Source organism: Corvus kubaryi, unplaced genomic scaffold (assembly GCF_017639235.1).
Source record: "Corvus kubaryi isolate FWS band 111438036 unplaced genomic scaffold, C.kubaryi_AGA036_p1.0 37398, whole genome shotgun sequence".
Lineage (NCBI taxonomy): Eukaryota > Metazoa > Chordata > Aves > Passeriformes > Corvidae > Corvus > Corvus kubaryi.
In genome coordinates this window covers 6,144,149-6,170,344 of record NW_024581137.1, presented here as the reverse complement: position 1 = coordinate 6,170,344, position 26,196 = coordinate 6,144,149, and the positions used below count along the sequence as shown (strand labels likewise).

The following is a 26,196-nucleotide window of genomic DNA, read 5'->3' as shown; positions in this document are numbered from 1 at the left end:
TTAAACTGACTCAGCTGAAGGGTGAAAGTGTCCTAGGCTTTAACCGCTCACAGAGAAATAAAACACCTCACTCAAACTGTTTGTGTTTTGTTTGTTGATCTTGGTGAATTTGACAGCATCTTCCAGGATGGTGCTGTCTAGTGTTTGAAGTGTATGAGGTGAACTCATGGTGTATGTGTGGAAGCAAAAAGCACCAGGGTATAGTAAGGAGGCTTTTTTTTCAGCCTCATGTATGGCAGTGTAATTGTGTGTTTTTTAATGAGCAGACCAGAGTAGTTACACTTAGTAATGTTTGTTCACTAAAAAGGAAAAGGGGTGTTAAATCATTATGTTCTTTGATGAATGGCTTGTACACTGAAGAATAAATTGAACAAACTGGCATAGAGCTCAGTGAACATGAAATCAGCTATTAGAAGAAAGCTTGTGAACAAATTCTGAGCCTGATATGCATCTTTTGATTAATGTCCTATTAATCATCCATAGTGGCTACCTTAGCTAAGTCATGCTGTAATCATTCATGGTTGCTTACAGGAACACTAGCAGGGACTCTAGAGCTTCAATAACTGAATATTATTACTGATTTCTCCCTAACTCTTGCTGTGAACAATTACTGTTTTCACTATGTTTCTGCCTCCCTTTATTAGAAATAATACAATGCAGAATGAAAAGAGAGTTCCTCAAAGACCAGTAAAATTCTCCCAGGGTATTCTTAATGATATTCTGTCCTAAATGGGCAAACTATTGTAATGCAGAGTTCTCACCAGGAATAATAGTAATGTAATCACATTGAAGCTGTCTTTTTATGGGTTGTAGTCAAACAGACAAAATGTACAGTCATATTAAAGAACACAGAATTTTTGTAGAATTATTACTTTAAATGGTTGAAATTATTTTGGCTCTTTGTATCACAGTATTTTCAGTTAATGCACTTAACAGCAACAGCAATTAAGGCTCCAGACTGTTAATTTGGATAAATTTGACATTAGAAGAAGCCTTGACTCTTGGAAGGTATAATGCCTGCACCCCTCTCTTTTAAGACCAAATGTTTTAAATTCCTATGGCTCTTTTGAAGTCTGGTAGTTCAGTGTATTTTTTTTTTAATCAATGAATATTCTTTTTCTTTTTTTTTTTTTTCCCTTTATTATTGGAAGTTGTTGGCAAATATTTACAGGAGGATTTCTTATTCCTGTGTGTGAAGATTTAGTTCCACACCATTTATTTCTCAAGTGTGACACAAAGAATGCTTTTGCACTAGCCACAAAATAGGTCCTTAGATGGCAGTGTAATTTCCTCCTAAGTCACTGTGGTCTGGGAAATACGGTGAAGTAATGAAGTGATGACGGGTATTAACATGTATAATGGGCTTAATAGACGTTTAGTGTTGTTTAACTGGAAGAAGGAGAAGTGCTTTCCCATTGGAATATTTCTACATTGGAAGTCATTGATCACCAGTTTCAGAGGGGAAAGGTTAATCCATCAGTTTCTGTAACCAAACGGCACTGATGGAAATTCTTTAGGTGACATTCTGGAGGAACTGGGCTTTCCATCTTTGCAAACAAATGAGTGATATGACAAGCATGGTGTTCAGAACACATTTAACCAATTGATTTTCTCTCCTCTTGTAATAAGATCTAGAGACATATGAAAGAGTGTAGCATGAGCCAAGATTAAAGGAACTGCTTCATACACAAGAACATAAGGGAACTGCATTATCAATAAAAGTACTATAAAGAATGTAGGCACCCATTCTTTTTCTTTATATAAAGTTTGTTATTGCAATAAATAGCTGTTATTGAACTGTCTGCCTTTTATTTCAGTTTTTCTGAATTTTATTTCAGTCAGCTTTCTGTGGTTTCCTGGTAGAGGTTAGGAAAAAATGTTACGTTTTGTTATGGTATCATTTTTCTATTCACTAGTAAATCCAGGGCAACTCTGGATTTAAAATCAGGATTTATCATCCTTTGGGGCATGAAGAAGGATATGAGCGGGAGGGGAAAGTCTGGCTTCAAGTGGTTTAAAGACATGAAATATATTTAAAGGTTTAATCTGTATGGTTCCTTACTGAAATGATCCTCATCTTTTTCCTCCCTCTTCCCTCCTTTTTCTCCCAAATTCAGCCCTGCTCTGAGTTTCACATACCCTCCTACACCAGTATCCCTCCAGCAAATGCATCAGCAAATTATAAGTCGTCAGCAAACCCTAGGTTCAGCCTTTGGACACAGCCCTCCACTCATCCATCCTGCTCCAACTTTTCCTACCCAGAGACCTATCCCTGGCATCCCCAGTGTCCTGAACCCTGTCCAGGTCAGCTCTGGACCTTCTGAGTCCACACAGGTGAGAGGCAACAAAAGAAACCTTTACACCCCATTAATTTAAAAATTAAATAAATGGCATTGTCTCGATGGCAATTAATCACCTCTGTCACTGAGACCCTTTGATAACAGTTTTCTTGTAGCTCTAGCATTTGCAGTCACTTCATTATGAATCACAGGAGTGTTGGTGCAGTTCCTGATTGGTAGTGTGCTTTTTAGTCCTCATAAATATTCCAGTGTGCTGCAGCAGCTTCTCCTTCCAAACTGCCTCTCCTCGATCTTACACAGGAATTTAGTAGAGGTGGGGAGTAAGAAACAGGGCAAAACACATCAGAACCCCAATGTTTTAAAGATTAGCAGCTTCACCTTCAAATTAGGCTAACCGTAGGATACACAGGGTCATATTCTGCCCTCCCTGTACAGCTGTGAGTAACTTGAAGCGAGTAATTCTGTGAGCAAGAGAGTAACTCAAAGATAGTGAAGAGGTTTGAAGGTTTTTTTCTCTGATTCGTGCAAAATTATACTTACTGAGTTTGAATTAATCATTTCAGTGAGGCGTATTCTCAAAAGCTGGGGATGAGCAGCAGTGAATCAGGCCCCTAATGTGGAGTTTATCACGGTGTGTGATTTGCCTGTTATTAACTAGTTCTATTTGTTTCTAGATGACCTAGAATAGGTTATTTATCTGTCTGGAAGCTGTTTATCTCCTGGCTAGCTTTTACAAATGTAGAGGAAGAACATACTGCTGTAGAAAACATATTGATTTTTTTGTGGGGTCCCTGCAAGTTCAGATATCTCTAAAAGATCTCTGGATTCCTACAAGATCCATTTGCAGGTGTAGATAATGGTGTTCAGTCGAGCACAGGAGACAAACAAGATTCTGGCCTGTTTATGTCAGCTATTTTGCTATTAAATTGTGAGAATCCAGGACTTCATCTAGGATTTTTTGGCTGAGTCTCACACTAGTGTGCAGTTTTTCTTCCTATCCACCCATTATAATGGGAAACATAGTGAAGGAGCTGATATCTTGTGTGCAGATATTAAATGCAAAACCTTTCCTTCAAGTGTGAAAAAAGAAATGTTTCTCTTGTGTTTATTTGACTATGCTGTGATTTTGCCTTTCCAAAGTTGTCATTAAGTGGAAAATCAAGTTCTTCCTACCTCTCATCACTCTGACAAAACCAGCATTGGTTTGTAGCAAGCAATTTCATCAAATGCTCCCCTTCCCACTCCCTCCCTGCTCCGCTACAAGGTTGAGCAATGCAGCTCTTCCATGAGTTAATGCTGTATAACTGAAGAACAATGTAATTGTATATCCAATATAATTAACAGTGCAGCTTCTCCATACGAAGTTGCTGAGCAGGTGCTGCATATTTTTGTTTGGAGCCACATATTTATCACCGTCTAATTTTGTCTTCTTCTGGGGGGGAAAAAAACCCCCACCTGCCTGCAGCAGAATAAACCCACAAGTGAATCTGCAGTGAGCAGCACAGGAGATCCCATGCACAACAAGCGCTCCAAGATAAAGCCTGACGAGGACCTCCCCAGCCCGGGAGCAGGAAGCATGCAGGTATGGCAGCCAGGTTCCAGTCATGAGCCTTCCCTCTTGCTGTTGGAGTGAAAATGAACCTTGCCTGTGGCACACGTTTTCAAGGCTCCTTGTACTTTGTGTACTGAGCACACAGGCAGCCTCGGCTTGTGGTAGCCAGGGCTAAATGGGAACAGCTCCTGGGGTGCAGGGTCAGTGACAGGATGAGGGCAGAGAGGAAGGAGGCTGATGGAGAGGTACCTCTGACCAGTCAGAGCATGCTCAACCCTCTGTTTGCCATGGAAAAGTGAACAAGAGACATTCAGGTCTTTATTAAGGACATGTCTTCTCTTCAGCAAAAGTACTTAAGGCTGCCTTGACTTTTGCTGGGTCTTAGCACTGTACTGCACTGAGGTCTCAGTGTCAGGCTCCAGTCTCATTTGCTGTACTTTCTATGCCAGTTAATGCCACTGGTTTTAGTAGAGGGACTCATGATTTACAGTGACTCAGGGGAGATGAGAGTCAGAGCCTCAGTCTTGTGAGTGAATCCATGAAAACAAAGCAGAGGTCTGCCTAAATCCTTCAACAGGTTTGAAATGGAAAAATAGCAGGAGTGCATAATCTGAACCAAATGTTTACACTAACATCTGACTCTTACCCTCAGCAAATAACAAGCTGGGGAGAATGAGGCACTCTGATGAACTGGAGGCGGGAAATTTAACCCCAAAATTAAATACTTTCTTCCCCCGCTCATTCCTTTCCTGCACATGTTATGGAAAAGAACAGACTAACAAGTAGCTTGAAAGTTATTAGTCTGCTCTTGGAAAGCTTTTAGCATGCAAACCTGTTACTGTTTTAACAATGGAAACACACTGGATTACTGGTGATCCAATTTCTGTCCAACCCTAGTACTAAAATCAAATTCCAATTAATTCAACTATATTGAATAGTGCCTTTCACATTAGTGGTGCTGCTGAATCATGAAAGCCAGGTGCACAAATAACAAGCTGTTTAAATAAAGTATGAGGAAAGACAGGCCATTATGATTTATTTTTAATTGAAATGTAAAGGGAATTTTTTTTAGACATTCTCTGCATTGAGTACTTCTGGGAAAGAAAAATTTATTTTACATATATAGTTTGTAAATGGCTTCTGGCTTATCAGGCCTGTTTTGGGCTTCTGTATTTTGTAGAATGGAGTAGCATAGTGAAGTGAGAGTAAAATAATCCTCCCTCCCCCGCCTCCTCCACACACACACACCCCCATCATCTTTCTTTTAATGCTGAAATAATTCACTTTTCTTCCTCCTTGGTTTCAGAATTTCCTCTCTCTTCTTCTCACCCCTGTTTTTTTTCCTCTCTCCAGGAACAGCCAGAAGGAATGACCCTGGTAAAAGAGGAAGGGGACAAAGATGAAAGCAAACAGGAGCCTGAAGTGGTCTATGAGACAAACTGCCACTGGGAAGGCTGTTCCCGGGAGTTTGACACGCAGGAACAGCTAGTGCATGTAAGTTAATGGTATTCAGGAACTAGGTTTTAAAACTACGTGACCTTTTTCATGGGGGTCAGGTTCTCTGACCCTGTGCTGAGTCAAGTTTCTTAGCTAACAGAGCTGCAAACTGGAGAGGGGTTTATGAGTTTCTGAGAATAAAGAAAACTCGAAGCCACAGTGCTTGACCTGTTCAGTCAGCTAAAGCTTAGTGTAAAATTCAATAAAGTCTTCAACAGAGATTGTAATGGCTCTGATCCTGTAAGCCAGCAAACGCTATTTTGAGTTAGAGACTTTGATAGTTATTGAGTAATAGTAAGCTGGACATGAATGATTATTAACCTTTAGCCAAGTTTGATTTTTTTCTCCCCAAAGGGGCTGTAACAGTAGAAATGGGTGAGGGGAATTTTTTCCCTTCCCTAAGGGAGGTTTTGCTATCAATTTACTGTTGTGTGTAAACTGAAAGTGATTATTTGGCTAAATATATGGGAACTGAGTTACTTCAGTCCTTTTAGCAAAAGAAACCGTATAATCTTTTCTGTGCTACACCAAATATTAATTTTATCTCCCTTGTTTTTTATTCCTCTCTGCCACCTCTCTGAAATAAACAATTTGTACTGTTCGGTAGTGTTGTAAGATAGAAAGTGAGCGATCAAAATTCAGAATACAACCTGACAAGTGCAATCCCCCCACAATTCTAACCTCCTTTACTAGCAGCATCTCTCTTATTTACTGTCATCATAGAACATATTGAATACTCTGGAAAAAAACCTGAATTCCTAGTACAGAGTTGAGAGGAATATCTTCAGCAAATGAGCAGTGTGACAGAATTGTATTTAGTTTAGAAAACTGTTTAATATTTTACTGGACATCATGCAAAATCTATTGCAAAATGTGGAGAGTACTACTGAAATAGCTAGTTGAAAAATCTACTTTTTCACCCAAAATAAATAAAACCAAACCCACCATACATTTCCAAACACTATGCAAAGTGGTAAACTGATCCTGCAAAGCTGGCTTTGGTAAAGCAATGTCAGTTTTCACTTGCTGGAGTGCGAGAACCTCTTAGTGTTGCAGTTACTCATCAAGATGTATTTTCAGGTTCTTGTTATTATTAGGTAGTAGCAGCAGCAGTAACAACAATAATGATAAATGAAAGACTATCAAAAACTAAAATAATGTCCGAAATAGGACATTTTTCCAAGAATTCTTTGGAGACATATTGCACACCTAATTCCCTAGCATTTTAATAGGCCAAAATGAAATGTCTGGAGAAACTGTTTTGGTGTCACAGTACCTTTTTGGGAAGAAATGCCTTACAAATGGCTGCTGCAAGTGGTTTGACACATTTAAATTAAAAGATCAAATGTTGGTCTTTGAATTGATTCTGTGCAAACAGACAGTTGACATCATCTGGGGCTCTCCATAGTCTTTATATCTGCTAGTAATTGTAAGGCTGAAGCTTTATGATGCCTGGCAAACCCTTCAGTATTCAGAAATCATCCCAGTGATGATGATAAATAATAGACACAGAAATATATGTAATAAAAGAAAAATTCCGAATAAAGGTACCCTTGGCAATGAAAAAAAGAAAAAGGATTTTTTGATGTTTCGGGTGTAAAATTTAATGGAAATCCACTGAGCATGTTAGCTAATAGCTCGCTTTTGGTATTTTAAAGTGAATTATATTGATAGGATGGTAGTTCAGTTGTTCTGGAGTTTTTTTAAATTAATTTGTTGGTTTTGGTGGGATTTTTATAGCAAATCTGCCTGCGTTGTAATGGTCAACAGCAAGACTGAAAAAAGTGTATTTCTTATGCTTCTGAACAATGGCAACATCTGAAACAGGTTTCTCTAGACATAGAAAAGGAATATAAGAAGTTTTTCTATGACACAGGGAGTTCTTTTTGGCAGGATTCAGGTGTGTTATGATGGTGTTTAGGATTACAAGGTACAAGACTTGACTCCATACCCAGAAGACAATAAATTCATCATGGCAACCATCACATTTAAGTAGCACAAATTATGCTGTAAGAGTCAGCGGGATTCAGCGATGGGGCCATGGTTGTGATTTCTTTTGCTGCTCTGGCAGAGCCCTGCTGTGGGGACTCGAGCAAGTTATTTCTGCCCAGAATTGCAAAGGCCTTTAGACATCTAACTCTGTTTGAAAGCCTGGCCGCTCACCCCAGTCTGCCTTTTGCACATTTTTTCTGCCCTTGATTGCCTCAGCCCGCTGATGTACATCTGCAGCAGCTAGGGAAATGAGGTCTGGTCTTGGCAGGGCTTCACAGGAGGGCAGTCCTGGTTTTGCTTAGGTGTGTCACTCTGGCAGAAAGGGCTCCATCCCTGAGCATTAGGTCCTTGAAAATCTCAGTGGAAAAAGTGGTGTGGCTCATGTATGCCTCCTATCCAAATACTGTGGACAAATCCAAGTAGATACAAATTGCTGTAGCTGCGCTTAAATCGGTGTCAGCACAGTTCTGAGTGCTGAGTGTGTGGCATGTGCATGTGTATGCCTGAACCAGGCACGGGCAAGGTGTGTCTCAGGGCCTGTGCCCACGCTTGGCTCAGCAGCACTGAGACTGTGGTACCAGCTGGAGGCCTCGCCAAGCCTGGAGCCTGCCGGTGCCAGACACTGCTCAAACGGGAGAAGAGATGCACCTGACATGGGCACAAGGTCACAAGGTGCACCCTGCAGCTGCGGGGCCACATACATCGGGCTGTTCGTGCTGTCTGGAGCTACCTGAGCCTTCTCATGTGCAGGTAGGACTAGAGATAGGTTCATGCTGTTAACCTTCAGATCTGGCAGCAGAGTTCTGCCACCATGCCTCTCCTGGCTGCACGTGCTGCTGCTCACCTGGTGATCCCCAACCCACTGGCTGACTCAGCAGAGCCTGAGCTGCTCCAGCTAAGCTTGAAGAGCTTGAAGGTTTGGAAGTAAGGTGCTGGACGGGATGTCAAAAGTATAGATAACCATCCTGTTTTGTTGATTCTGCTGTGGGGTAGTTATCACCAATACAGGGGCAACTGGCATAGATAAAGGCAGTAAAGGCTTAAATTGCCCTAGCAAGACTTATCCAGACAACATCTGCCATCTTGTCCAATGGCACAGGACAGCCTGTTATCCAAGCCTTACTTCCCAATGCACTGAAATTTTAGAGGAACTGCAGTGTTAAGCGATGGAAGTGTTTCTAGATGTTTGGTTTGTTTCCTCAAGGGTTAGGTAACTCTATGTGAGTTCTAGTCATGCCAGATTGAGCAGAGCTTCAAAAAACTTTTCCACAACACATAGTGCACACAGTTCATGGTATAGATTTCATTACTCCCCCTATGAATAGGGTGTGTATACAAGCACATACACATGTGTTTTGAAAAAGGTGAATATGAGTTTGTGTATATTCTGCTCTTTCTGTCAGATAAGGATAGCTTTGTCATCTTTTGGGGAATTATGAGATGTGATTTACTTCGAAATCAACTGTAGGTGAATCAGCGTTACAAAGTGATGTGTTACATAGCATGTATGAAGTGGTAAATGCAAACAAAATCTGTGTCTAAATATGTGGTATAGCTTTAGAGCAGAAATTTCAATGTCGTGCACAATAGTCAGCATTTGATGTTATTTTTCTGCATTTCTGTAGCAAAGTCCTGCAGTTATTAGTGTAAAATGTGGCTGCCAGTGAAAGCGTTCTTAGGCCCCAATGTTTTCTGACTGAATTTATGGACAGAACCTGAGCTGCTATGAATAAATAAGTGAAAAGCTACTTAGAGAATCATTATTGACCCACCCAGAAGGGATGACTGAAATGATTTTGGCACGGGTGCTCTTATTTTCAAGTGATATGTGCCACTTAGAATTCAGCATGGTTAAATTTTCATGATGCATACACCAAAAGGCAAGGTGTTAAACCATCTGACGCTCTGCCTTATTTATAACACCTATCCATCCTTCCTCTCCCCCCCACCTCCTCTCTTACAGTTAATAGAAAGATTCATGATTCTTCATGGTTGTCTATCTAGCGTCTGACAGTACTGACTGCACTGCTAAAGCAAGTCACTATCTATAATTGATATCCTTCTATGGAATAGGGTACTGGCTGCAATTGAAGGGTTTTGCTGAAAGCTCTTAAATCCTGACAAGTTCTGCCCTTGTTCTGGTTGTCGCTGAGCTGCACTGCTGAGATCCCAGGGTTATTTGAAGTTGATGCAAAAGGGGTGCGTGTGTTGCACATTAGCAAGACACAAAGTTGGCGAGCCACGTTAGAGCTGCCACTGCATTCACCCGCCAGGTAGTCTTATTTACAGTGCATCGCACTCTTGAAAAGGCTGATTACATTACTGTTTGAAATGTGTATTATAGGTTTCTTTCTTTCCCTTTTTTCTTCTCCTCAAAAAATTAAAAAGATCTTATTTATTTTAAAGCCTCAGTTTGCTGCTGGGGTCTTTATCATTCAGCGTTTTAATTAATTTCTCTGCCCAGCGAGATATTATAATTGGGCTTAGCTGAGCTCAAGTTTGTTTTAAATATGCGAGCGCCTAGAAGCTAATAAGATATTGTATATATTTATAAATCTGCTTTTTGTTGCAGTTTGTCCTTTTTTTCCCCCAGAAATCAGTTTAAGAATAAAATATTGCAAAAGGGTTAGATGCTAAAGATAAACGTTTGTTTAAGAAAATTATCCTTCAAGGAAATGACTGAATTTATTGTTAAATATTAATACAATGGCAATCAGAAAAACTCAGCGCTGCCTATTTCTCATCCCCCTTGCTGCGTAGCCTTGATGATAATTATTTTTTATTCAAAAACATGCTTGAAGAACTGTAGAGCTATTTTTTATTAGTGTTTTCTCCTTAATTGTACAGCAATAAAATTCTCTCATTGTTGTTACATTTGATTAGACAAGATCAAAAAGCCCTAAACTGACAGCAATGGCTTACATTCAGGATTCCATTTGCTGAGGTCTTCCTGCCTGTTTGCAAAGCCATGGTGACTGGAGCACTCCCCTGGCAATCCCTGGGGATTGTACTACTCCTTGCAGCTCCCTTCTTGCACCAGAGGGCAGCTGTTTTTTGTTTTTCAGGTACCCACGTGTTCCCAAGGCATTGCAGTGTACTGAGGGTACCCAAAAGAACCATTATGTGTAATTCTGAGACTGGAGTTTCTTAATGTTCTTGCTCTCTGTTCCTACAGAAAAGGGTGGACTCAACCCTGACCGACAGAATTTGGCCAGCCATCTGTGGAGACTTACATAAACCCCAAACTGTGCCCACAGCCAGCCTCTGCTCAGGTTTTACAGCATCTGTGAAGTGCCGCCACACCTTAATCAATCCTGTGCAGCTCAAAACACTTAAGATCATCAGGAGGTGGGGAACACAGCACTCTGAAGGATTAGTCCTCTTTACAGTGGCTGATTTTGGATGCCCAGAAATAAGGACACTCAAAGTCAATAGATTTGAAAGTCTAATTTCCTCTGCTGCTGTGGTGTCTTTAGCCTTTGGCTTCTTCCTCAGCTCCTCTCCTGCAGGAGAGCCATAGGTAAGGACTGGAGAGAGCTTCACCACTCTTCTCTAAACAGAGATCCAACTGCAATAGGAGGATAAGCCAGATTAAAGCAGTTCCCCTGAGTGTCAGCTACAGTGCAGCAGACCTGTTAGTGACCCTGAGAGTTGCACATTGCCCACCACTTGCAAGAGGGGAAACTGCCCTGTAAGCAAGGAGCCCCAAGCTGCCAAAGCCAAGCAGGTGCTGGGTGCAGCTGTGAGTAGGCATCTGCGCTGTGGAGGCATTTGCTCACATCTGGCCCAACAAGTAGATTATCCTTCATGCATTAGTGGTTTCTTTTCTCTAGGTTCTGCAGGTGTGCTTGCAAACTGGTTGTGGTGCAGATGAAATCCCAGCTTTGTGAAGCAAGTCCCTTACAATCCCAAAGAGGTGTAATCACACATCCCAGTTTGCATGCTTTTCGAAATATGTTCGGGGATTTACTTAGTTTTTAATTCTTCCTTGCAGAGGCAGTTTTCGGTGCATTTTCATTATAGTTTATTTGGCTCTAGCACAGTAACACAGAGAAGCCTCAGCCCATTCACAGGCTCATTGTGCATGGCAGTGACAGCTACTGCCCTGAAAGGTTCAGGAATGTTTCCTTTAAATTGCAAAGAGTAAGGACTAGATAAGAACATGAAATCCATTATAGTAATAATTTTTTTCCTGACAAAAGGAGAATGTTTTACGTACAGCAGCAAAGGGGGTTTTGTTGGAGGTTTTATTCTGTTTCATCTTGGTTTATTTTTTACTCACTTGCATCTGGACCCTAGCTCATACTTGGAGAAGCAGTGCTGTGGACAAAAGAAATCAGTTCTTAAAGTGAGACAAGCCCAAGGCTTGGGCTGAAAATTGGGACAACTTGGAGAAGGCAGGGAGTTGTTTCAGTGGCAAGCAAGTGCCATGGGAAGGCTTTTTTCTGTTTGTCCATCTCCGCAATGTATTTGATCTTTGTAGCTATGGGGGTACTACAAGGGAAAGGAAGAAGACGAAGAGAAAGGAAGAAGAGCTTATAGCAAATAATCATAAGAAACATCTGTACAGAAGTTTTTAGATTTTGAAATCTCTTCCTCATTACCTGTTTAAAGGCTGAGTTCTAATTAAGACACCGCCTTACTGTGCTGGATTATAAGTTGCTGAACCCATCCTTTTGAACTGTGCCAGAATTGTTGAATTGTTTATAGGCCAGCAATTTATTAGATGGCATAGCAAAGCTGGTAAGCAGATCTGTGCCCTTGAGAGCATGTTCATTCTCTCTTGGTTTCTGTCTGGGTACCTAACACAGGCTTGTTTAAATTAAGCAAGTCTTTAACCCCCATCAAAGGTATCCATGTAAGTGCTGTTGGGTTTTAAGGTTAAGTAACCACAGACAGACCTCACTGCTCTTCAGGAGCCCCCAGGCTCTGGCACAGCCCCTGCTTGTGCTTCTCAGCACATCCTTGTTCTGCGTCAGTCACCGTGATGCCCTTTGCCTCCCAGCAGTGTTAAAAGTCATCAGTGCTGCCTTGTGAAGAGATCATACTCACTCTGGGCTTGACCCAAAGGCCAGCTGTGCTTTGGCTCAGGTCCTCTTAAGCACTCCACTACACAAGTGCATCAGCAGTCTCCCTGCCTAGAGTCTGGCTTTTGATGAATCACAGAGGAGAAGGGGGAAAAAATAATGTGGGGATTTCTTTTTTGATAGAGAAAGGTTTACAACAAAATAAATCCACCCTAATCTGTGAAGTATTAAGAGGGGATTTAGAGAGAGAAATGTAATAATTTTTTTATTTTAATTCCTCTGTAATTAGCATTTCTTTCACAGCATTAGGAAAACTTGTTGTTAGTCTGCTGATGCTACGGCTTCTGTTCGTATGAGTTACCAAAGTCATTGTCTTTGAATTGGTATCCCTGAAAGGGGTTGCTAAACTATGACATGTCCTTTAAATAACACTTGTTTTTCACTATTGTAGGTAGAGACAAGCAGTGCTCTCCCTGTGCCCTGGGAAGTTACTCTACCCACTCCACCCATAATAAGTGGGCACTTGGGTGGAAAGGGCTGTGCAGGGTTTGACTTTGGTCCGTGCTTTTAATCACACAGAACTATTCAAGTAGTTTGTGGATATACATACTTACTTGAGAGCAAGCATGCCTGAGAGTTCAGGTGGTGAACTCTTCCAAGCTACTGATATTTTATAGGTGACTTCCAGTTTTGGGGAGAAATGTAGAATAAAAAGCTGCCAGCCTAGTCCCAGGGGAGCCCATGCTGACTGAATGACAAACACATAGGCAAGAGTAAAACTGCAAACTGAGTTGATTCTTCAGCTCCTGAGTCTTGTTGGCACATTATGGAGAAGAGAGAAAAGGGAAGTCCCTGCCTGCCTTTATTTTGGTGCCTCAGAGCTGCAAGGGGGGCTGGGCTTGTGCATGGACTTCAGGTACCTTTCAGTCCTGACCAAAGGACCAGGACAAAGCAGACTGACCTGGGAAGAGCTGTTCTTTCTGTGCAGTTTTTTCATGCCTTGCTGTTGTTAAGTGATTTGATGTTACATAGCTTGTGTTATTAGCCAGTGGAAGATCTGTCTTATGTGTTTGGTGTGGTATGTCTCTGCACTGCTTTTGTCACCCATATTCTACCTAAAAATCTACCCATAGTAAACCAGTCCTGGGAAGAATAGAAATCTGTGAGTGCTGGCTCAGCTGCATGTGGAAATGTTTTTTCTGAGACAGAAGTGGCAGATCAGCATGTGCAAATGGAGGCAGAGACAGGCAAGTTAAATACAGGCATGAGTGAAGTTTCTGCATTTGGGTTTGAGAGGGCTGGGCTGCATGGATTCATTTTTGCAGTCTCTATTGTTTGTGTAACCTCTTAATAGAAAGAAAAAGAAAAAAGAAAAGCTGATGAGCCTTTTATCATGGGGAAACAAATCTAGCGTTTTCCCTTGCTTAAACTTTAGTGTGAGCGTGACTTTTCTTCAAGGTGTCGAGTACCTAATCTGTAAAATGAATGGGTGGTGGTTTTGTCAGGAGTGGGTCCTCTGGCGGCTTGCATTGTAGGTATGAGGTCTGCATATACCATTCTTATGTGTATCACAGGGCTGAGATGCCGCAGTTCTTCGTGAGATAAAGTAGTCAAGCTGAAAATGAAACAAAGCTCCAACTGTATCCCTCCTTGTGTTTAGCAGAGATAAACTACAGTGGAGTCTCAGTGCTGCTCCGTTTGGCTTCTGGCAGCAGCTTTAATTGGTAAAATGCAGATTTTTTTTTTGATCAAGAGAGGATTATTCTTGTTATCAGTCTGGAGCATCTTATTTCAAGATGAAAAGGCTTCGCTGAATTACAGATGCCAACATTTTTACAAAGCACTTTGGCGATTGACATCTCAAAGAGAAAGTATGATTTATTAGCCTATAATGGCTAACACTCAGCACTGGGCTAGGTCCCACTGATTTGTGAAATTGCTTAATATGAATTGCCTTTTTGTGCAATTCAAGCCCCAGGTTTTTCAAATAAACTTAGAATGTAAAGTGTATGAAACATTACATACCTGAAAAGGGAGAAGGGTAATGGGACTGTGTTGCTAAAAAGAAAAGAAAGGCAAAAGGAAGAAAAGGATAAAGAAAGAAAGAGAGAGAATGAAAGAAAAAGAGAAGGAAAAGAGACAGAAAAAAATAGAAAGACCTGTTTCTAAATCCATCTTGGTGGTGCTTTTTTACAGTAGTTTGGTTGAAATGTTGGCAGGGTAAAGATTAATAACAAGCCTTGTCGCTATCAGTACTTGCTTGTCGATTCTCTGTAACAAGGCTGTCTGTTCAGCATGGAAATTATTGATTAAATAAAAATTGCTATTAGATTGTGATGTGATCCATAATCACAAACAATGGTGGACATTCTTCTTTCAGATCCCAAGCCATGCATCAAGTTTTTCCTTGCAGCAATTTATATTGTGCTGACACTCGCACCCATTAGGCTTTTATCCTCTCCTACATGTGCCAAGAAAGCACGAAAAGAAAGAACAGCAGCAGCACAGCAGCAGGTAGGCACTCACTAAATTTTCAGAGAGAAGCACAATACAGACAAGTGTGTCCTTTGTTTCTGGTTAGCACCTTACCTCAGCAGCGATTCCTGCCAGATAAGGGCAACACACCTTGAATGCATCCAGGGAGGTCCAGTATAGTTTGCATGGGGGAGGGTTGTGGTGTATTATTTTAGGATTCTGTAGCATGAAGGACAAGTGTCTTTCCTGTATTTATTTAGCTCTGATGCTTCCTAATTTGAGGAATCCAGGATTGGAGCACATCACTTAGAACTGCATTACTTTAGGCTGAATTAATTAAAAAGATAATATCTCACTCTTCACAGCACATGTGAGCATGGTACCAACTTTCTTTCTCCTGTGAAAGCCTTTGTCTAAAACTAAAGGAAACTTAGTGAAAAAAAATTTTGAGAGTTTGGCTACTTATAGGAGCTTCTCCGTCCCTTTGTTTCAGAATACCTTAAACAACATATGTATGTCAGAACTGATCAAGCCCACCTGGCCTGGCTGCTAGGGAGAGGCATTCCTGTAGCTCTGGTCTGTTCACTGCAGAGTGTTTTGCCAGTTAGCAGCATCAGGCAGGATGTTCTGTACCTCTGTGCAAGAGCTAAGAGTAGAGAATCTTAATACACTGTGATTATGCAGTGGTTTTGTTGTTTTTGTTAGTGTAAGTTTTCTTAAAGTGAAATGAAGGCTTTTTCCTTTAAACTGTTATCAGTGCTAATTATTGAGCAATGTATTGTACAATTTCTCTATCTCACTACCATGGGGGTAGTGTTTACATTTCTTTATTGTGCCTATATTATTGGTAATATCGCCTCAGATAACCAAGAAAACCCCGCCATTTGCCACATTATACTCAGCTTTAAAGTGTTTAACAGTGAGCTTACCTTACTCCATTATGCAGGGCAAGTGTGAAGTTTTCAGGCTTGGCCACTGTCATTTAAATGAAGAGACCACTTCATTTTGCAAAGTCAGAGTGTGTGCCTTGCACTCCTCCCTCCAGTGCAGCCACTCTCTCCGCATGGATCAGAGCCAAGGGATTACCAGCCAGGAAATTAATTGCCAAGGGGATTCTGACACTTCTGGTTAGTAAAAAAGCCTGAACAAAGAAGTGTGTTTTATGTGATGTTCTGAAGGTGCCAGGCTCCAGTTCTGATAAGTTTTTGGATGAGGAAGAGTTACAGAGATACAGGACTGCCCTCTGGTTTGCTGCTGCAGATTTCTGTGGTTGACTGCCAGCACAAGTCTGTCCCATTCAGATGATGCCACAGTGGTATATAGGGGAAGATAGGAATCTTTGAGATAAACCAGACTATTTAGGATTGATTTTTAGTTACCAAAAGCCCTTGTAAGTTCACTGGAAGTCAATTAAAGTTAGTGTGTGGAATGCAGGGGCAGAAAAAAAATTTGCCTTGGCTCTCCTCTAAGTGTGTTAGGCGATACTCCCATGTTCTGCTAAGAAGTCCTGCACAGTTTTCATTGCAACAGCTCAAACATACATCCTTAGATACAACACAGGACTGTTTATGGCATGTATGAGAGGATAGAAAAATGTTATCCCATGGCAAAAAAAGATGAAAGAAGGTAATGCTGCTGCTGCTGCCTGAAATGTCAAGTGTTACTAACTGCTAAAATGGGACAGAGACCTTTGCTAGCCCTGAATTTGCTAGGATGTGACAGGGATGACCAAGCCTAGCATGGATGTAGAAGGGAAATTTTGAGTGGAAGTCTGGTAAAAAAACTCAAGGGGTGGGGGGTCTTAGAGCAGAAATAAACTGTTGCATGTGCTGAATCTTGTTAGACATGTTTCTTGGAGGTGTTAGGAGGAAGAGCCCAAATTACTTCCTCCAATCCAGTTGTGATGTCGTGGCTTTAACACACTGCTGCTTCTGTCAGATACTGAGGCTGGATTAATTCTATCAGGATCTCCTCTGTGAGGAAATACATGTTAAAACATTTATTGCCTAGTAAAGATTTTGGCATTGCTTATCACTGCCAGCATTTTTCTTTGTAGTTTCTATGAAAAGTGTTCTGTGTTTTTAAGTCACTATATTCCCAGTTTTTGTAGGGGTTTTTAGTGCCTTTCATTGCTAAACATGGATCAGGCACTATCTCTAATCTGAACTGCAGCTTTCATAGTTTATATATAAGGAGACACTAAGTGCATTTATTGAAAAAAAAGCTGTTATTCAATAGTCTATTTCTGCAGACAAAGCACTGGTATTTTTATCATATGAACAATTTGTATGTGTCCATGTGGTAAGCATAAGGGCTCTCTTTACAAAAAATTAGAAAGATTTACTGATTGATTTACACAGGAAGATCCTGCTGAGGAATATATTTTCTTTCATTTTAAGTGGATCAGTGTTGGCTGTGCTGTAATTATAAAGTACTAAAAGTAGAATAAGGTGCATGGTTTTACAAAATCTGGCCCAGGGTTAAACTAAAGGAGGTGCATGTTTTTCAGCAAGTCCTGTCTACATGCTTAGTGCTAGTGCCCATATGCTTAATGCACCCTGAAAAGCAGATCCCATTTAAATATCTGACTTATACATTCCTCTTTATCCCCTTTAGGAACAAAGGATATTCAGTAAAAGAGGCAGTGGTTTAACTTTTTCTTAAGGGATCGAGTATTTTGCTAATCTTTCTGCATAGATAGATGACCCATTGTAACACTCCTTGAGTTTGGAAGAATTCAAAATCTTGTTAAAATGGTACTTTTTAGTTTTTCCTTATTTTCTCTTGCTATAGCCTTTAGTAGGTTTCTAAGTTGGTTCATGGGATTAAGCAGTTTGTCTCTGCTAATAAAAAATTGTATAAAGCTGCTGTAATATACAGTTACATTGTAACTCAAAGAGCCTGTTGGTTCTAAACTGGTTCCAGTATATTTCCAAACCTATGCACTAAAAGGCAGTGTAAATTTTAACAGATTTTTGTCATTACAGCCTTACAATTTTTATAAAACAGCTCTGTCTTTGCATTCATTAGGAGCCCCAGCTGTTGGGATATTTTGCTGGGTACTTTTTTTCCTCCATTTTTTTTCTTCTCTAGGTATCTTTACTCTTGAGCTTTTATTTCTTGGCTCCACCACTCTGGCCTCTGCTGTGGAATGTAAAGATTATGAATCTCTTCCAATTTTATTTTCTTGTGAACATGCTCTATGTTAAAGGAGAATATTATTACTTTTAGCATGGTTTGAACCCACAGCTCAATAACTAACTATAAGAGTTGCTAAAGCCCCACTCCTGCAGAGAGCTCAGTGGTTTGGACCCAGTCAAATTTAATGGGCTCCAGGCTGCCATAAGAGCTCATGTCAGCAGAGCAGCTCACAGAACCAGGATCAGTGCATCTTGGCCAGGAGCAATGGCTGGAATTTATCAAAGCCAAACAATACGGGGGGAGAACAGTTAACTTCAGGTTTAATATATACAGCAGGTCTGATTTCCATTGAAGTCAGATGAGTTATGGTGGCAGGAAGGAGGCTATAGTTTTTTGTCTTCTGCAGAAATGTGGGAAAACATCCAAAGTATTTAGTTCTGCCTCGTGTGTGCTGGTGTGCTTCTGTCAAAGGCAGGAACAGTATTTTCATTCTTCATACTATTTGCAAATAAGATGAAATACCTTATAGTAATGCCTCTTTATGATTACTTCCTTCTCATGTGTGCTGGCAGGAGTCCTCTGTGGTCTGTCTTTGCCAGTGAGAAAAATCCAGAAATAGAATATATGCTTTTAAGTGTGCTACACTAATATCTGCAGCAGTGCTAAGTGTCGAGCTGTTTAAGTTTTTCAATTTTTTTTTAAGCTATGTCCTGTATGTTTTTGTTAAAGATTGTACACAGCTGTACGTGAGTTCGGATTTGTAAAGAAGAGTAAGCCATTGCTCGCCTTGGGTACTGCCTGTGAGGGAGATTTTTAACATGGTTTTCCTGGAAATTCTCCAGCAGTTGCACGTAAAATCAATTTTTATCCTTAAATGCAAAGATCATGAAGCAGAAAATTTTGTAGTTGAGCCTCAGGTGGTTTTCTCTCCTTCCATATTCAGCCACTCCTAGAAGGTATCAGGCAGTACATTTCCTAGGCAACATTCACTGGCAGTCTTAGAAGCAGTGAAGGGCAGATGTTTGGCCAGTCTTTACCCTCTTCCCCATACAACTGTAGTAAGACCTCTCCCCCGTTTGTGCACTACTGCTTTGACTAGTTTGAGAGAGGAATGTCTAATGGAGTTGACAGGAATGTGGAGCTCTTTGCAATGTGAATTTCCTCTCTTGTGAGCTTATGACTTGAACAGGCATTGCACCTCCTTGCAATCATGCTGTAGAGGTGTTTCCTGAAGGCAGGAGTCCTTCCTGCAGCTCAAGCTGTAGAACTCCTGCCTGTAGCCACTTCTCAGAAAGCCTGTGGGGAGAGCTTGGGTGCATGTGTGATGGAGAAGAATGAGAGAAAAGCAGGCAGACCAGGCTGAAGACCATCAGTGCAGAGCCAGGATTTGAGGAAAGACCACCGTCATTGGCAATTGCACTGTAAAGACCAACATTACAGTTTCATCACTCAGTCAGCAGTGGGTCTTAAACCCTTCAGCAAATGGCCTTTGTCAACTTTCTTCTTCCAGCTGTGGTCTTTTGAGCCAAGTTTGAATTCTCTATCACTGGTGCACACTTCACCTGTCTTTTTTCTCCTCTGCTTTTCTTCTTGCTACTCTGCCTCTGGTCTCTTGGTTTATGCTGCAGGCACCAAAATACCCTGTATTTTTTTCATATGACCTTTACACAGAAGACAGGTGAAATGTAGGTGTAATTGGGGGACCTAAATGTGAAGAGCATTAAAAAAACAAAGTAGAAGTGAGCAAAACACATATATATAAGATTATTTTTGTAAAAGTGAATTCTGTGCATTGCTGAAGTCTTGGTAAAGTTGAAAGTTGTAATGGAGTTGTACCTGTGATGTTGCCTTTTAAAAAGGAAAAACTCTACAGCAAAAGGCTTTTGTGCAGTTAGCACAGCAGTTCAGATGCTCAGAGCAGCTCTCAGCTTGTGTGTCTCAAACACATACAGTTTACACCAAGAAAAATCCTGGAGCAAGTGGAAGTTGGAGGAGAGTTTGCCAGCACCCATGCAGTGGTGTGGAGCATGTAACACAGCCTGCAGGAGCTGTGCAGGGAGTGCTGCAGTGGAAGCAGCCAGGAGGGCAACTGGGAGAGCTGGGAAGCACTGCAGACAGCAGACAGGTAGGAAAAAGTGGTTGGGAGAAATACCAGGAGTGCTCAGCTTGTGGTTGGCCCCTTGTACCCTTCCAGGAGCAATTTAAGAGCACTTCTTCCCTTCTTCTCCCTTTAGGAGCTCCTTCATCCCAGTGCCCCAAGAACTCGTCATCCTCATGAAACCCTTTTGCATCTCTCCCTGCTTCAGCAGATCTCAGGAGAGTAGGGCTTCTCCTTGGAGAGCAGAGTTTTAACCAAAACATCCCTCTTTGAGAGCAATTGACTTGAGCATTTGGCTTGTGGTTTCTGCTACCAGTTCCTTCTCTGCTGCAGCCTCCTCACAAAAATGCAATTAGCCTGTCCTTGGGCAAGTCACAGATTGGGCAGATGGTTGAAGAGAGAGGTGGAGCTTTTTTTTTTTTGTAACATTGCTAAAATGGGGAAGCTGTGATACTGTGCTTGAACCAAGGCAAATGTGACACAGAGCATCACTGCTGGTGGAGATGGTAAAGCCCAGTTATCATGGCAGCATGTATTGAAAAATTACCTCTCGACAGCTGGAAAAAGAAAAAGAGTAAAAAAAGCTGGAATTCCTGTACCATACCAGCTTCTCCTATTAGCGTCCCAGCTAGTAATACAAGAATGCAAATTTCAAGAAAAACAAGGCACTTGATTTTTGACAGTTATGGAAGAGAACATCAGAGAAGAAACAAACCTTAGAGTCATCAAGGCACCTTTCCTACCACTGTAAAATTGGAATGATTAATGTCCACAACATTTATGTTGATGTCCTGGTAGAATCTCATTTATTAGATTTTCAGGTTTAGCAAATAAAGATGCAATTTCTACCCATTGCTTTATAGTTGCATGCTCTGACACAGGAAATCAAGGGAGAGCTGTAAAACATTGCCCTTGATGGCGCTGCATTTTGCTGCTAACAGACTTAACTGTACTGTATACGTGAATATATGTATATTAAATGAAACAAGAACAAGATGTGATCCTATTGGGAAAGAATCCCTCAATATCCCGTAAGTTCCATTCACTCCACAGAATATCCTGGAGCCTACCAAAAAGCTGTCCAAAACCTGGAAACAGATACAGGCTGAGGGAGTTTGTTCCCAGCCTGACGAGCAAGCTGTGTTTGCCCTGTTGGCATTCTGTCACATCCATACTGGATAACTACTATATCAGAGATTAAAAGAAGGTCATGCTGTATTATGAACCACTGTCTTTATTTTTAGGATTAGATAACTTTTCTCTTTTTTCCCCCCCACTGATTCTCTTTATGTCCTAAGGGCAGGTCCTTTCTCTTGGGTCAGGAATGTAATAAGGCAGGTTTTCCTCTCTCCAGGATATTGTGTCTGTCTCACTGTGTTTAAATTGCCACAGAAAGCTCTTCTGAGCAAAATACAGTATTTTCTTTGTACAAGAGCCAATGATTGACGTATCCATGGGGACTTCTCTGTCTTTAGCATTTAAACATACAAGTTGGATATGTTTAACCTATTGATAGGCAATGAAGGATTTACTGCAAGAGAACAAAAGGAAAAGCAGAAAGAAAATACCTTTTTTTCAATTGGGGGATTTAGAAATTTTATTGCTGTCATTAGGGCAGCAAGATGAAAAACAATAACGAGACCTATATTTTCAGCTGAAAGAGGGAGGTGAAAAGCAAACAGTCCTGGTGAGCTGTGTTCTTTGAATTAGTATATTCCTATTTATTAGTAGTACAGTAGTACAGACTTCCCCAGTCCCATATGTAAAAAGTCATTTGATTCACCATGGTTAAAAAGCATTTGAGGCAAAAAGATGATTTCTGCTCAGCATACAGTAAACTCCACAAAATGCAGAAGTTCATTAGTTATTATTAGTTTGATTTCTCTTGGCCTTTTGCATTCCTTTCTTCTGAACTTGTATGCCCCATGAAACAGGGACAGTGTCTGTCCATGTGTTGCACTGAACCCCAGATCTTTTCTAAATTTTTAAATATGACTGTAAACCCAGTCTTCTCCCAGTGGCGGCTGTGCTGGTCCAGGAAAGCTGTTGACCCCAACTGTTTGTTGCAACATCTCTGAGGTTCCTTTCAGTCTACCATTTATTTGGGCATGCCCTCTCAGACCCTGGAGTCCTCCTTTCTTACTGTTTCCATTCTCTCTTCCAGCTGTTGGTTTCCATGCTGCCCTTCTCCTGTGCCTGTCATCCCTGTCCTTCTATGTACACAGGCTATCTCAAGTTATAAATCATCATAATTTTTCAGTTGACTTAGGCTTCTAGTTTTGATCCCTCCCTTTCTTCACTGATTTGCTATTGCCAGTTCTCAAGGGACAGAAATGGGTATCCAGGACAGCACAGTAATAAATGAGCTTCAAGCATGAATTCAGCTGGAGTGCTGACTGGAGTCTCTTTTTATAATTAAGTATTAACAGTCATGGACACAGAATTCAAATGTTAAGTTTGTAAAATAGGTAAGTTACATTTCCTATTTTCCACGTACTGCACTCGTTTTTGACATAACCATTTTTTAATTGAAACTTTCTTTATGTAGTGATTTTTTTTCTTAATGAGTAAAACATTTTTAGTCACACTGGAGTTACAAATATTTGCAGTATATATATAACTGTGCTCATGAACAATTGTCACTCATGAACAAGTGACTACTTTTAGTAGAAATCAAAGATCTAAATACTTCTATGAATGTGGCCTTTAGATTTCCTGGGCCTTAAGTCTCTGCCTTTACTGTGGCCATGCTTTTATCCTGGTTTTGGCTGGGATAGAGTTAATTTTCGTCCTAGTAGCTGGTACATTCTGTGTTTTGGATTCAGTATGAGAATAAGGTTGATAACATAAGGTTTTAGTAGTTGCTGAGCAGTGCCTACTCTAAGTCAAGGACTTTTCAGTTTCCCATGCTCTTCCAGGGAGCAGGTGCACAAGAAGCTGGGAGGGTACGCAGCCAGGAGCCGCTGAGCCAGACTGACCAAAGGGATATTCCATACCACAGAACGTTATGCTTAGGATATAAACCGGGGGAATTTGGCTGGGATGCACCGATTGCTGCCCAGGGGCGGTCTGGGCATCAGTGAGCAGGTGGTGACCAAGGGTATTGTGCATCACTTGTTTCTATTGGCTATTATTCATGTCCCTGTTCTTATCTCCCTTTTCATCATTATCATTATTAGAGCTATTATAGGTTTTGTTTGGGATTTTAAACTTTTCTTATCTCAAGCCATGTATTTTACCTTTATCCAATTCACCCCATCTTGCTGGCAGGGGCTGTTGGGAATGAACATGGTAGGTAGTTGCTGGCTAGTTTTACACTGCTACAAGTATTAAAACGTCACATTCCTCTCACACGTAACCCAAAAATACCTGATTATGAAATGTGGCATGCCACTAGTCTTCATTTAGGTTTACAATCATGACCATATCTAGGGGGAGCAAGGGGCTTTGTTTGTTAATAGTGGAAAATGTTGAAAATTAAGTGTAGAGATGGAGTGACAAGATCAAACACTGTGAGGTGAGAAGTGCAGTGCACAGACAATTTAGTGTATTCATTATACACAGAGGAAATTGCTGTGCAGTGCTTTTAAGATCCAGCTGATCTTAACTGTGTGTATTCCATTTCAGCAAAGGTGTCAAGACTGTGGAGGCACTGACCTTCTTTGGGGCCAAATCAGCAAATTGTATAAATTGTCATGTTGCTAATCAGCATTAGCAGAGACCTGTCACAACAGCATTTCTTAAATCTTCCATAAAGTATGAAAGACAGCCACAAGAACTCTAATAGAATAACAAGAAATGCATCCAAAGGAAAGGAAGCAGGATTGGAGATAGTTATCTGAGCTTCTCCACAGGCATGTGCCTATGTGGAAGTGCAGAGTTCTTCATGTATAGCTATAGCTTCAACTTGGCTTTAGGAACTGCAACCAGCTTAAGCATTTATGCCACCATAAGGGCTTAAAGCAGCTTAAGTGCTTCTTCTGTCTCAGGAACTAAAAAGGCTTAAGTACTTATGCCACCCTAAGGACACGGGGTCAAAAGTGTACTCTCAACTTGAGCAGCAGGGAGGAGACATTGGTCTCTTGGGGCTGTTAACCTGGTTATGCCTGCAAATGATCTTTAGTAAGGAAAGGGCAGAGGCATCTGTACCTATTTTCCATCAGATAAAAGGAAATTAAAATGCGTGCATTGTTCTAACAGAGAGTCACAGAGGTTAGAGAGAGACTCGATTGCAGTGATTGGAATGTGTCCGAGAAGTCTGCTGGCAATTTCGCTCCATGGAGATGCATCTTTTTTCCTCCTCACAATGAGATTTCTATTGTCACAGGAGATTTCCTGGCTCACCAGGACCTCCTTTATATCCTGACTTTTTTACGATGCTTTTGTCTGTTCATCTTGCTGTGGATCATGGAGTCAACCTTTATCAAGATGCTAATGAGATGGTAGGGAGGCCTGTCTGATGTCATCTCTCGGTTGTCTGACTACCTAAAATGGTAACAAGGAGCAGTGATGAGTCGCATATTGCATCCCTGGGGAGCAGGCAAGCTTGGGGACTTGCTTAGATTCTGCCCTGTCAGTATTCTGAACACTGATACTCTTTTTGCAGTCACTTGGCTATCTCAGGAAGCTGTGTAGGTCAAGAACCTCAGAATTATGCACACCACTCATGAACAAGTGACTACTTTTAGTAGAAATCAAAGATCTAAATACTTCTGTGAATGTGGCCTTTAGATTTCCTGGGCCTTAAGTCTCTGCCTTTACTGTGGCTATCTAGAAGATAGTCTTTTCTGACGTTTGTTGTTAGGAGAGGTACATTCACAAGCACGAGGTACTCAGAGGCTTTGGTAATAGTCTCAAGTCTAAAGGGAGTGAGAGATCTGTACTTACACCTAAGTGGTGACAGGGAAGTTTGAATTCTGTTGCACCAAGTCTGGTGAACTCTGGTGTACCTCACATTATTCTGATCAAGAAGGTTGAAGTTGTACTAGGGCAGGTGAAGAGGCTTAGGGAGCCACTGATGGACTAATACAGTCCTCAAAGTAGCAATGGGGAACCTAGGAACAAAATGACAAATGAGACTCAGGGACTTCCCCACCTCAAGTCAAAGCAAGTTAAGGGGGGAATGAGGACTTGGTCATTGTAGAGAAGACCAGAAGGAACTAGTTTGTTTAATCCAGCAAATGAAGACAGAGAGGAGAGTGCCGTCTGCCAGTTAGTTAGGGTGGGGAAGGGAGAGAACTAAACACTCTGCAGGGAAGCAGAGCTGTTTAAGCTAAAGGATAGTGTTGGCACGAGAACAAATGAATATAACTTGGCTGTGAATAAATCAAAGCTAGAAATTAGTTGCTAACCCGCAGAAGAGTGAGTTCCTAGAAGCGCCTTCCACTGGGAGCAGAGAGGGCTGATCACCAATGTACTTAGAAGATGAAGCTCTGTTCATGACCAGGATTATGTGCAGTGGGGCTTGCCATAGCGAGGGGATGGGTTTGATGACCAGGAACCTTTTTCTAACTGTATGTAAGCTTAAGGACGCTCCCTATGCAAAACACAGAAATAAAAGTGCTCCCTGCAGGACTTGCAGGTCAGGGACAGCTAATCCCCTTCCAAACCACCTTCAGAGCTATCCAGTCTGGTACTGCCAGACACAGCCTCTGCACATTTCCTCTCTGCAGCCTGTGGGCTCCACAGCCCTCTTGTGCAGCTGCGGGATGAGCTGTGTTTAGCAGCGGTTCCACTTCGATGCCTCTGCACCTTTTGCACTTTGTCCCCCATGCATCAAATGCAGCAACTCTGCTGGCTTGAGGGACTTTTTGTGGCAGTACAGTACAGAGGGAGATTTGTGCTAGAAGATGGTTTAAACACTGCTTCTGCTTGATATCAGTGGTGAGATCTAGTGAGAAGTTATTTAGAACCTCCTTTTAAAATTTTTAAAATACAGGGAAGTAACTGTGAGAAGATAAAAGTCTGAAATTGTCATTGTATAACTGAAAGTAAATCTAATTTTGGCAATGGTGATATGCCTTCCGCTCTGCCACTAACTTACCACATTATACCAATACAGCATGGTCTCTTCCCAGTTTTCTCCTCCACTCTAGGATAGTATGTCTAGGTTAA

The 26,196-nt window shown here is 41.2% G+C and overlaps 1 protein-coding gene across 5 annotated transcripts in view; it reads left to right on the top strand.

Annotated features, from left to right (window-relative positions):
• The window catches only part of GLI3 (GLI family zinc finger 3), a 207,164-nt gene that overhangs the window by 160,770 nt on the left and 20,198 nt on the right, over positions 1–26,196 (top strand). For 4 of the 5 annotated variants that reach the window (XM_042043323.1, XM_042043325.1, XM_042043324.1 and 1 more), the window contains 3 exons: positions 2,118–2,334; positions 3,766–3,882; positions 5,206–5,346. In XM_042043323.1, coding sequence (XP_041899257.1) covers positions 2,118–2,334; positions 3,766–3,882; positions 5,206–5,346 — 475 coding nt within the window. The remainder of the gene's footprint in view (positions 1–2,117; positions 2,335–3,765; positions 3,883–5,205; positions 5,347–26,196) is intronic. The other variant, XM_042043326.1, reaches the window with a different exon arrangement.